At 36.3% G+C, this 13,271-nt stretch overlaps 2 protein-coding genes and 1 pseudogene across 6 annotated transcripts in view; all 3 read left to right on the top strand.

The window, feature by feature from the left end:
• Window positions 1-8,468, top strand: part of LOC127419890 (ribosomal protein S6 kinase alpha-3-like) — a 29,644-nt gene extending 21,176 nt beyond the window's left edge. The window contains exons 22-25 of the mRNA XM_051661700.1: window positions 808-3,217; window positions 7,176-7,257; window positions 7,482-7,570; window positions 8,028-8,468. Of these exons, the coding sequence (XP_051517660.1) occupies window positions 808-930 (123 nt within the window). The 3' untranslated portion in view covers window positions 931-3,217; window positions 7,176-7,257; window positions 7,482-7,570; window positions 8,028-8,468. The remainder of the gene's footprint in view (window positions 1-807; window positions 3,218-7,175; window positions 7,258-7,481; window positions 7,571-8,027) is intronic.
• On the top strand, window positions 3,176-8,468 carry LOC127419911 (eukaryotic translation initiation factor 1A, X-chromosomal-like; annotated as a pseudogene).
• A 1,847-nt stretch (window positions 8,469-10,315) lies between these two features.
• map7d2a (MAP7 domain containing 2a) overlaps window positions 10,316-13,271 on the top strand; it is a 49,542-nt gene continuing 46,586 nt past the window's right edge. For 3 of the 5 annotated variants that reach the window (XM_051677059.1, XM_051677089.1, XM_051677051.1), the window contains exon 1: window positions 10,316-10,655. In XM_051677059.1, the coding sequence (XP_051533019.1) occupies window positions 10,613-10,655 (43 nt within the window). In that variant the 5' untranslated portion in view covers window positions 10,316-10,612. Of the gene's footprint in view, window positions 10,656-12,730; window positions 12,879-13,271 lie in introns of all 5 variants that reach the window. The other 2 variants (XM_051677080.1, XM_051677069.1) reach the window with 2 other exon arrangements.

Genomic DNA, 13,271 nt, shown 5'->3' with positions numbered 1-13,271 from the left:
TTCATAAGCAAGAGGGAAGCTCAAGCTAAAGGTATCATGTTATCTAGTTATCTAGAATATCGAGTTTATATCGTATGTAAACATTAGCTAGCTAGCAAGAAAATTTAGCGTTGACAACTCACCGACTGTAACTGCCATTGGTGTCCTGAGTGGTCTCTCCACTAGCAGTGGGACATTGTCCCAGCACACAATCCATGATCTTTGGGCACCGCTTTGACCATTGTGCGTTTTAATGGATTTGTACTGTGCCCGCAACTTTTAATTTTTTTCCGAACCTGTACCGTTGTGTGCTGTATACACAACCTGGCAAGTTCGGCGATCTTGGTCCTGAAACCTCTGACCTGACTCAGCAAAACTCCACCTTTGACACTGACCCCGCCTCACTACCCAGTTGGCCTTGTTTGGCCCAAGGGTAATCGGCGGGTCAAAGACCATTGGCCGTTAGCCCAGATTAATCCCTGAGCTGGCACAATGAAGCCCCGGAAGTGATAGTGGGAATGCTACTGGCCCTGGCATGCACTTGCACGGCCTCATTTGGCCCGATAGTGAAAACGCAGCTAATAATATCAGCAATGGGCCAGAAATATGATTTATGGTTTCTCTCAAGTTCTTATGTCAGCTCTTTTTCCATTTTAACAACTTAAGTTCCTTAACCATGAAGTTCTCACCACCTCAAAGTGTTCCTTATTCCCATAGTGTCTTTGAACTGATTATCATATGCTCACATTATAATTCTTATGTTTGAAACGTGTATTCTTCATACTCAGTGCCAGTGTAAATGGATTTTACCTTTTCCGTCTACCTCAGGGTGCAATGGCAGCCACTTATTCAGCTCTAAACAGAAATGTTCCTCCTGTACTGGATCCAGTTGGTTGTTCCACACTAGCTCAGCGCCGTGGTGTCAAAAAGCTGACCTCTACTGCCCTCTGACCTCTCAAGTCTAACCCCAGACTACAAAAGGCACATAAGTGTGTGAGTCGTGCGGTGGAATGACAGTCCAATCAAAAAACAAAAAACAGCACACATTTGTTTAGCTTTTGTCATTTTGCATTGCTGCATCACGTAGAATATTATACAAATCTCTTAAGAGATTATTAAATCTATGTACAATTGTTTTATCAAAGTGCTATATAAATTTACATAATATGGAAATATATATGAATATAAAAGTATTTCTGTGAGTCTGTGTTGGGAAATAATACTGTATGATGTTGAGAGCCTGGGATACACAGTTTGTTTTCTGTATTGTGTTGATGCTATGTCTAGAAACTGCATGGACCATACTATTATTGATGGCCGATCATAGCTGTGCCTACCCTCTTCATTACAGACCTCACATGCTGAAACAGTTTACTAGAATGCCTCTCTTCTTATAACAAAAGAGCTATCAATCAGTAATACCACTGTATGCAACTTCAAGTGGTGTCTTAACATACTGCTGTGTTGAAACCATTTGTGTAAAATCAAAGAAAACTAAGCAATTACACTTACAATCCTCAAAGTGTGTGGCTAGACATGTTGAGTGAATGACAAACCAAGTATTTCATGTTAATATAGTGTTGTAATAAGGCAAAGTTGTCCGAACAACACCCTTTGCCATGCACATTGTTTGAATATGTCTTAAAGGAATATTCTGGGTTCAATACAAGTTAAGCTCAATCGATACATTTGTGGCATAATGTTGATTACCACAAAAAATAATTTTGACTTGCCCATGTTTTTCTTAAAAAAAAGCAAAAATCAAAGTCACAGTGAGGCACTTACAATGGAAGTGAATAGGGCCAATTTTTAGAGGGTTTAAAGGCAGAAATATGAAGCTTATGATTTTATTAAAGTACTTACATTAATTCTTCTCATAAAGCATATTATTTGAGCTGTAAAGTTGTTTAAATAGTCATTTTTATAGGCGTTTTAGGGTTTGTTGACATTATATAATCATGGCAACAAAGTTGAAAAATTGGCTAAAACTTTACACAAACATTTAGTAAACGATTTTATCACACTAAAACCATGCTAACACGCATATTGTTTGCGCCTTGCTGCTATACTTTTAAAATGGTGAGTATTTTAATGTTTATGGATTGACCCTATTCACTTCCATTGTAAGTGCCTCACTGTAAATGTATATTATTGCTTTTTTTTTTTTTTTTTTTTAAGAAGAAAAAAGAGGGGCAAGTAAAAATACATTTTTGTGGTAATCAACATTATGCCACAAATGCTGTCGATTTAACTTAACTTGTATTGAACCTGGAATTCCTTTAAAGGGCATTAGATTTACCAAAAAAGAAAAATAATTCCATATAGTGACCTCATTCCTTGAATTTTCTTCCTCTGCAGCAGACCAATATCTTTTAGAGAAAACTAAAAAGCTGTTCCTGTGAATAAATATGAGACCATTTGTATGCTGTATCTCTTACTGGAAATGGTAAAGATATGCAGGAGCTAGCAGTTTGTACCCAGAATGACCAGTAAACTGCTGACTCACTGCAAATAATTTGTAACACTTTTTTTTTCTCTGTTTATTCTCTCTGTGAAATTAAAGGGAAATGTGTTGGTTGTATTAATCAAGGTTGTTTCATTGTTTTTCCAATCATAATTTCCTCAGATTATTCAGAATTAATTATTTTTGTACTAGCAGATGAACTGTTTTCTATGTTTATGAATATGTGTGAGGCCACAGGTTTGATGAGACTTGTGTTCTAATTTTATCCTGGAGTTATTTTTGAGAAATGTGCCCTTTTTTTCTTCTTTTTTTATTGCTGCTGCTGTAATGTAACAATCACAGTGGAAATGATAAATATGTCTCTTTCCTAGCCTCTGTAATGTCCCATCATTGGCCATACTTTAAAGCACCTCAAGTTAACACATTTGTGCTTAGTAGAGCAGTTTATTCCTGTGGTGGAAAATCAAAGCTTAACCAAAATAACAAATCTTGCTATACAATTTTATATTTTCTTTTTATATATACTTAAACGACGTAGCTGTCGTAGCTGTGTAATTGTCTTCCATTAACATGTATCTGGGATATTGTATTTCTAGTGTCTTGGGATTATAAATAAAGTGTTTATGACGCGCAGGCGTAGTGTTCTAAGCGGAAGTATTTACAGGAATCCAACGTCTTCCTTTAAATTATTGATTTCTTACTCAACGTTTAAGTTATATGACATCACTGAACTACAACCACAGTTTTAGTAAACGAACATGCCAAAGAATAAAAGTAAGGGAGATATGCCGTCTTTTATTGTTCCAAACAACTTTTCATTGGACGCAATGTAGCTTCGCTCGCAAGCTAACCAACCGCATGGATAGCCACATTGCGCCATCCATGCCATGAACATGATGTTGCTCTGACAGACCTCCCGCGCTGAACATGTGCATCTAGGGCAGGTAGAAATGTTCAGTTACTAATGTAATTCCCGTTACCACCATTCTCTAACACATAAAAAATAGATTTGTTCATGGCTCTTGGCGTATGTGGATTGCTTTCCCGAGTCGCTGTTAAATGAATACACAAAAGCACGTGATATTAACGTCCTACAGTTCAACTGTATATATTTGGGGTAAATGCAAATTCAGATTTTAATATGTCAGATTACATTTAGGGAGTGTAAACAAAGATGCAGTTTCCAAATGTATAGAAAGGAGTTTAGTGAATATATTAAAATAGTACAGTTTTTGGCCCTATATCAAAATCTTTTGTAATCATTTAGTCTGGTTACATACACAGTTGCAATGAATACAGCGCAGGGATGCAAATTTGGCCAAATTGTGAGGTAAAAATGTTCTACATTTTCCTTATTGAAATCATTTGAGAGGGGTTCTTTAAGCTTATGAAAAAAGAATACTTTAAATACAACAAACAAATCAACAGAAAATATACACTCATTGAGCACTTTATTAGGAACACTATGATCCTAATAAAGTACCAGATGTGGTCTTCTGCTGTTGTAGCCCATCCGCTTCAAGGTTCGACATGTTGTGCATTCTGAGTTGCTATGCTGTTCACGGCAGTTGTACAGAGGGGTTATCTGAGTTACCATAGCCTTTCTGTCAGCTGGAACCAGTCTGGCCATTATCCGTTGACCTCTCTCATCAACAAGGCATTTCTGTCTGCAGAAATTTTTTTGCTTTTGGCACCATTCTGAATAAACTCTGGAGACTGTTGTGTGTGAAAATCCCAGGAGATCAGCAGTTACAGAAATATTCAAACCAGCCCATCAGGCACCAACAATCATGCCACTGTAGTTCTGATGGTTGATGTGATCATTAACTGAAGCTCCTGACCCGTATATGCATGATTTTATGCATTGCACTTCTGCCAGACGACTGGCTGATTAGGTAATCACATGAATAAGTAGATGCACAGGTGTTCTTAATAAAGTGCTCAGTGATTGTACATATGGAACACCTGCTATGACTTTCTCACCTTTATCACTGCTCATGAGTTTGCATCCCTGGCAGTGGGACTTGTACACTTTACAATATAAAATGTATAAAATGGAAAGAAAGAAAATATGTATGTTAATGTGCAGAATCTATGAAGACACTACATCACTTCAGCTGTTGGGTTCCTGGATGAGCAGGGATATAGTTGGCTTTGTAGGTGTCTTGGTTTGGATAAGATATCATCATTTATTAGGGATTTGCGATATGGGAGAAAGATCTAGTGGTCAATGCTTGTCATTATCATTAACAAGAACATTCAGGGTCCTCATTTTTTTCCTTTAGGTAAGGGAGGTGAAAATCGGTGACGTGGTAAGAATGAGAATGAGTCTGAGAAGAGAGAGCTGGTTTTCAAGGAGGATGGTCAGGGTAAGTAAACATTAACAAGCATTCATCAACATGAAGTGAGAGGTCAGTCAAATCCAGAAATAATATATACAGTGTATATATATACTGTGTATATATATATATATATATATATATATATATATATATATATATATATATATATATATATATATAATAAACAAGGTTAAGCTGATCTTCAGTCATATAACATCACCTAAAGTCCTGTGCTAGAATATGCTTCGGTGATAAAGATGATGGGAAATGGACGGCTAGAGGCCATGTGCTTTGATGGTGTCAAACGGCTCTGCCACATATGAAGAAAGCTCAGGAAAAAGGTACGATACTGATGATGACCTTCACCATTGTCACATCTGTAGGCTTATGAACCTAAATTACTTCATTGGAAAGGTCTGCACAACTCTGCTTTTCACAAAAGATGTGTTGCATGCGTGACGGGGTCTCTTGAATACTCTATTCAAGGGGGTCTCTTGAATGACCAATCAAAATAGAGTAATGGCGCCAACTAGCGGTCTGATATTTCTGAGTAACATCTGCACATCCAGGGATTAAGACGTATCAGACTGGTCGTCCGTGAATTGCGAGTCATTTTTTTTGTACTTCTTGGATCACTGTGCGATTTCTACAAGTAAGCTAATATAATAATTTCAACTTAAATCAATGTTTCATGTCCGTTTGTTTATTTATTTGGCTAGTAGTCTTTTAATAAGCTGGATAATGATTAGTCAGTCATTTTCACATAATAAACACCACCAGAACTCCACCACAAACCGGAGGTCCTTCGTGTTGGGGTACTGATCACCCTGTCCGGGTTTATTTTGCGATAACAACCGACTGACTTTACATTATACCACTTATTACACAACTAGTAACCAAATAAATAAATAAATGGAAATGAAATGTTTATGAGTTGAAATAATGTTATTATGTGTAAAGAGAGAAATTGCTGGACAGCTGAATTCAACCTCCGGTTTGCCTTAGAGTTCTGTTGGTGTTTATTTGAAAACAATCATCTGACTGCTCATTATGTAGCTTATTACAAGACTACTTGCCAGAGATATCAGAAAGAAAGAAATGCCTTCCAAGAAAGAAAGAAATGGACATGAAACATTGATATGACTTGAAATTATTTTATTAGCTTACTTGTAGAGATCGCAGAGTGATACGAGAAGTAGGAAATGACTTGCATTTAGGGATGTAAAAAATATTGTATTTTATCGTACGATACGACACTCTCGATTTGATATACGTCTCGTATGATAGATAAATAGTGTGATTAAAGCCAGAGCTGCGAAACAGTGGCGCTGAGCCCTCACAGGAAAACAGAGCAACTAGTCTACGTTGGTGAGTTGAGAGCTCGAAGACCGATGGCAAACAGCAAGTAGATTGTAGCGTTACAGCTTGTCGAATTTGCCAAACAACGGTCTCATGTCCTGGTTTTACAGTACATCAAACATGTGGTTTTTTTAACCCGACATCAGGCAGGAACAGCAGCAGCAAGTTGCAATTAACCGCCACCCTCTCACAGCCGACACAGAGTGTGATCATGTGATCAAGACTATTTAAAAAACTTATAAAAAAAATTAAAAAAAGACGTAAGAAACTCGTGAGTACATGAGACTTATTCTCTGCCTTTGACGTCGAAATGTAAACGGCTATGAGCGCAACACTTACGTGCATTGGATAAGCCAGTAAGACTTCTAAAGTTTACGTGCGAAGTGAAACTGGGGGAAGAGGGCAAAAAAATTACGTGTGCCGATAGGTTTTTGCTCAAACTGCTAAATAATATTGTATTATATACAATTATGTCAAGTTCCTCGAGGTTTTTTTTTCTCCACTAACTATTGACAGAGGGTTTATTTCTTTGCCACAGTCACCTTTAGCTTGCTCACTAGGGGCTTTAAGATTTTAAGCATTATTTTCTACAAAGCTGCTTTGAAACATTGTGTATTGTGAAAAGTGCTATTCAAATTAAAAGGACTTGAATGTAGAGAAACACATTTTTCTCAAGAAAAACTTGAAAATTATTAGTTTTTCTCATAACGATCTGATGATAAATGCAATGCTGTTGTTTAAGTTACTTTATGGAGTAGGAATGTACGCTACGACTAATTTGACTGTCGTTTAAAAGGAAGTTTTGTAGTCGACTAGTCTAAAGAGAAACCAACCTTCAGAAAACGGTAAAAAAAAGAAAAACGTGTTTATGTGACCTTGTAGCCCAAGTAGTGGACAGATTCTCATCTGACATCATCCTTGTTGGTCTTAGAGATTACCAGGTAATTGTAATTTCCATCAAGGAACTTTTCATTTAGTCATGAAAAGATTTGTATTTTCATTCTTGAAACGACCTCTTATGTTTCTTTCAGGATAACAAAGCAGATGTCATTTTGAAGTACAATGCGGATGAGGCCCGCAGTCTTAAAGCCTATGGAGAGCTTCCTGAACATGGTGAGTCTTAAAACTGGCTTTAATAAAATCTTTTCTATGACATCTGTTGAGCAGTTTTGTATCTAAAACAAACCATCCATGATAATAAATTTCAGACGGTATACTCAAGTAACTGGCTCACCCACATTCTAGTTTTTACCTCAGTGTTATTTATTCAAAGGCACTTGGCTGACTCCTGTATCACCTCTTTTCTCTTTCTGTTTTTTCCTGTTCTTTTTCTGCAGCTAAAATCAATGAAACTGACACATTTGGACCTGGAGACGATGATGAGATTCAGTTCGTTGATATTGGAGATGACGATGAGGACATTGATGTAAGTTCAGGGTTGTTTTTGCCATGACAGCAGCAGTAATATCATTGTTAGCATTACCAGTAACACACAGAACATTTGTGTACATTGTTTTAATGTTTGCCTCCCTATCCGCACTTGATTAATGCTTAAATTTAGGAGATATAGGAGAATTTCTGTATTTCTATTTGTCTTGTATACAAAAATAGTTACAATTTTAAATGTGCATATTGTGTTTTGTCATGTATCAATTTATTACAAACAGTAATTTAAGGAAACAATGTACTGATTTTGTCTAGCCTTTGTCTGACTGCTCTAGGGGATCTTCCTCTGGGCTGTTTATCTGCACAATCATTTTCTTTAGCTCCTTATTGCTGTGTTACAAATCTCTCCCAAGCACCTCTATTAAACTAAGTAGCAAAAATTCAGAAGAGTTTTGAAACCTATAGCTTAAGATGCATTTCTGCTCTTTCACACACAGATCTAAATCAGAAGTGAGGAGTGCTGGTGGGCTATATTGTTTACACTGAGAAGAGAGGACACTTCCTTGTTGGGACAAATTGCAACTTGGGCCTTACTGATGGCCCACATCCTACTGGAGCCTCCTGAGAAACACTCAGAGACTTATTGCTTATTAATCTGTTTCTCTCTCGCGCCACACAACAATCTCACTACAAGGCTTCTCTGAGGATTTTGCCTGTCAAGTAAATCTCTCTCACACATTCACAAACACACAACATAGACTGCATATTTTTGTTATCGTTTTAGAGTATTTATATTGTATTCCTTTGTATGTGGTGGAATTTAAAACTCAAAGAAATCAAAAATGTAAATAAAATCAAGCCTTTTGTGTATCTTGATTGAACTTTCTTGCTGTGTATATTTTGCTTTTTTATATTTTATTAAAAAAAAAATCTTTGAATTTTCCGTGTATTTTAATGTCTCTTCCAAATGCATTTCCACTGTGCCTGATTTATATATATATATATATATATATATATATATATTTGTTTTTTTTTTTTTTTTTTTTCTCCCACAGCTTTTTGTTTGTGTGCTACAATTGTAGTACTTTTAATGGCTACAAGGGGGCCAAACAATCAGTGTGAGATTTTCTGTTAGTTGATACCAAATGGAGCCAATTATCTTATACAGCACCAAGACATTTGTCATGGGGGTTTACAAAGTCTTTTTTTTTTTTTTTTTTTTAAACCACACACAATTAGCCATGATAAAGCTGTGAGGTTTTAAAAATCTGTGTAAAAATTACAATTTGTCTAGAAAAAGTAGTTGGTTCTCAAATTGTAAGATCTTTGGCTGTTGTCTGGAGACTGTATTTTCCGTTCTTGTATCCTGCCTGTCTACGATCGTCACTTTTTGAGAGAAACCGTTCTGACCCATTTGCCTCGGACTCATCACTGCCAGTCCTGCTCAGCCTCTGGCGGTATCGGACTGCCACATTTCATCCGTATCAAATCAAATCAAATCAAATCAAATCAAATCACTTTATTGTCACACAGCCATATACACAAGTGCAATGGTGTGTGAAATTCTTGGGTGCAGTTCCGATCAACATAGCAGTCGTGACAGTGATGAGACATATACCAATTTACAATAACATCAAATTAGCACAACACAATTTAAACATCTGTTATACACATAATTACACTCAACAATATACAAATAATAACATACACTGTACAGTATACAATACGCTGTATCACATGGAGTCATGGACCTTCTCCACAGTGGAACCGTTCGTTCACTTCATACTCTGTCAACATTAACCTCAAACTTTCCTTCTAGATACCTGTGATTCGATGTTTGGGACCAAAAGTCTCAAAGCGTTTTTTTTTTTTTTTTTTTTTTTTTTTTTTTTTGTCTTCTAACGCAGGAGCGCTGAGTTTTTAGACGCCGTGTCGAGTAAAAAAATAAATAAAATCTGTTATAGGCGTTGCACTGTGTAGCTTTTTAACGCAAGAACGTGTTCTCTGTGCGACCCCTCAGTGCTGCAAGACACCGCCCAGTTTTTACACATTTAAATGAAAAACATTAAGAAGGCCAATTATTTATTTAACAAATGTTACTTTAGAAGGATTAGTGCGATTGTTGGTTATTATAACTAAAGGTCTAAATACAGAAATACCTGCGTTTATACAGTATTTGTGGATTTCTGGAATGTTCTGGGAATGTTTATGAAAATAAAACCTAAATATAACCATTAGAGTTCTTTGAACTCATACGTTCTGTATGAGTTATTTTTTGTTTGCCACACAAAAACCTAGCTGCAATGTTCTGGGAATGTTTATGAAAATAAAACCTAAATATAACCATTAGAGTTCTTTGAACTCATACGTTCTGTATGAGTTATTTTTTGTTTGCCACACAAAAACCTAGCTGCAATGTTCTGGGAACGTTATAAAAATAGAACCTAATGAGAACGTTCACCTAGGAACGTTCAGTGTTTGCAGGGTGGATTAAGATCTAGATTTTAGATCAAAATTTAAGATTTAGATTTTATTATTATTATTATTTAAATAATTGCTTTGCCCTAAATATATATTAAAAAGTGACATTTGAAAAGTTTGGCTTGGTTGTGCTTCATTCACAAGTATGCACATTCATGTTACCTTCGTGGGCTTTTTGTGTTCTCCGTGTGCATTTACCTCGTTTCATCGCTATAGATGACGTCACCCAGAGATTCAGCACTGCTGCGCTGTCCAGCATCTCTTGTACACCAAAAGACTTTTCACAACACACACGCTCAATATTGTTCTCTATTGTAATGTGTATAGAACCCTGGACAAGCTAAACAGAACACACCTGCTGTGTGTGAATAACTTACAACCTCTGAATCGATTCATCAGCGCATATCTAACAATCTGCGAAACCACCACAGAACGCATTGTGCTGAGATTGTGGAAATCGGATAGGTCCCGGTAGCGCAGCGACAGTCCAGGAAGGAGCTTGCTATGCTGTTTCTCTTGGCTTGAATTATTTTGCTGCGGCGCTGTTCGTGACATTGCATCTTGTCGGAGCGGGTGGGAGAGCCGCCGGTGGACCGTGAAGATGGCGGACAACGCTGTCAACGCTGCTGTCAATACAACGACAGGTGAGGGACTTTGCACAAATGTAAATATGCAACATTCCGTTAATATTTATATTAATATAGCATAACTGCGGTGTCATGCTAGGAAATGGATGAGCATGACGATGACTTGATGACTGTCAAAAATGTAGTTGGTAGTCAAACGGAGCGTGATACACGGAGCTTACAATCATTGAAGAACAATGACTGACATGCATTGTTTCATTTCCTAGCGAAAACTTTAATGCTGCTGTCCGATTTGGCAGAAGAAAAACGCTAAAACTCCAGGTTTATTCTTACATCTTAACGGGCCTCTTGCTGTTTTATTCAGTAGGCTACCTTTCTCCTTTTTAGTGTCTGTTGCGGACAATCGCAGGTTTTTATTGTTTATTTACTCTAATGTCTGGCGTAATCAGATGGGGCAGGTATATTTTTGCTGTAGCCTACTGCCTTATATTTTCATCGGTCATCATGGGAGGTTCTCGAAAGTTGACGGCTGAACACCTCCCAACACAATGCAAACTCTGATGAGATTTTAGCGGTTAAGGCTAAACTACGTCCATTTGCCAAATTAACTGAATGGAAAATCGATAGAGCAAGCTACATCCGGCTCAGGAGCTTCAGCTGGTTTGCATGAGAGTGATATAACCATCGTCTGCAGAACTGTCCCTGTCCAATTGCTTGTTTTTCTCTAAACCAAACGTAAAGACTTTGCTACCTTTTTGCACATACAAAGGCATTTTAATACATCAGTGTGTCAAGTTTATGATAAAGTGTATTCAATAAAATAAGGGTAAATGTGATTTGTTTAACTTTAAATATTAGACTATGACTTGTATAATTTATAGTTCTTTAGTAAACATCAACTCCTTCAATAGACTGTTCTTTACAGGCCCATGACATTGATGATGTCATAATATACTAATTTATTGACTGGTTGCTGGGATTGTTGTTTTTATGTTTCATTGACAAGTTTTCCAACGTTTACTAGTTGGGATTGTTTGGAAATCTAGTGTTTACATCTTTAGAGGATTTTACATATACATCATTATTAGCAGGTTGTAGTTGTGGATAGGGAAATACATTTATAAATAAAAAATCATAAAAATCCAGGGCTTTTAATGAAGAGTCTGTATGATAAGTGAATTATCATAAATATGTGTTTTATATCCCTTTTGTACATGATAGTGGTGTGTGCTCTGTTCAGTGCGATTATCATTTGTCTATTATTTCTAGTGCATTTAAAGGGATAGTTCACCCAAATATGAAAATTCTCTCATCATTTACTCACCCTCATGCCATTCCAGATGTATATGACTTTCTTCTACAGAACACAAACGAAGATTTTTAAAAGAATATCTAAGCACTAGGAGTCCATTCAGTGCAAGTGAATGTTGACCAGACCTTTGAAGCTCCAAAAATCACATAAAGGCCACATAAAAGTAATCCATAAGACTTCAGTGGTTAAATCCATATTTTCAGAAGTGATATAAGTGTGGGTGAGAAACAGATCAATATTAAGTCCTTTTTTTTTTTTTTTTACAATAAATCTCCATTTTCACTTTCACATTTTGAAAGTGAAAATGGAGATTTATGGTAAAAAAAAAGGACTTAAATATTGATCTGTTCCTCGCCATCATTTATCATATCGCCTCTGAAGATATGGGTTATTTTTATGCGGCTTTTATGTGATTTTTGGTCTGGTCATCATTCACTTGCATTGTATGTACCAACAAAGCTGAGATATTCTTTTAAAAATATTTGTTTGTGTTCAACAGAAGAAAGAAAGTCATACACATCTGGGATGGCTTGAGGGTGAGTAAATGATGAGAGAATTTTCATTTTTGGTTGAATTATCCCTTTAAGCCTGAAATTATAGTAATCATCAGCTTGGTTGATTCTATGGAATATTGTAGTTTTTTACAGTCTTTATAAATAAATAAAAAATAAACAATCACAGTCAGAGAGCCTAGAGATAAATTAACAAGAGGGTTTTAAATATGTTTGGCATGTATAAGTAATTTCTGTGCTAGTGCTATGTTGCATTGTTCATGGAACTGTATGACATTGAGCTCACACATTCTTATCATCTCTTACAGCAGAGCTCATGTGTGTTGTGGGAATAGAAATGGGGACACAGGAAAAAAGAGAAATGAAAGAGACAAAGAGCAGCGAAGGGCTTGCAGGACCAGGATTATGAGGGAACAGTCTATCCAAAGTACTCGTCATGCAAATGAAGATAAGGAGGTCGGAAACTGAATATTTGGGAAAAATGAACAGCTTTTGAAAAAATAATTAACAGGAGGAATACTAAGAACTAAAAAGGAAATGACACAGACAAAATTTATTTTTATTTTTTTCAATGCTCTGTCAACAAAAAAATAGGAAAAGATAATAAAAAGAAATTCAAGAACCCTCTTGGTACTGAAACTATTTTTAGAGCCCACTGTACCCTTTATCTTATGAAAATTTTTTTTGTTCTGTACTAATATACTGCCTAATATATATTGATCAATTGGTTCTATAGTTTGTGTTTGTATGTTCACATGGGTGCTTATGTGAATATGCCTGTGGATAAATGATGCAATGTCTGACTCTATATGTGTATGTGTGTGTGTGAATGTCTGCAGTGAAATTACT

Source organism: Myxocyprinus asiaticus, chromosome 3 (genome assembly GCF_019703515.2).
Source record: "Myxocyprinus asiaticus isolate MX2 ecotype Aquarium Trade chromosome 3, UBuf_Myxa_2, whole genome shotgun sequence".
In the NCBI taxonomy this organism is placed as follows: Eukaryota; Metazoa; Chordata; class Actinopteri; order Cypriniformes; family Catostomidae; genus Myxocyprinus; species Myxocyprinus asiaticus.
This window is presented reverse-complemented; position numbering and strand designations above follow the sequence as displayed.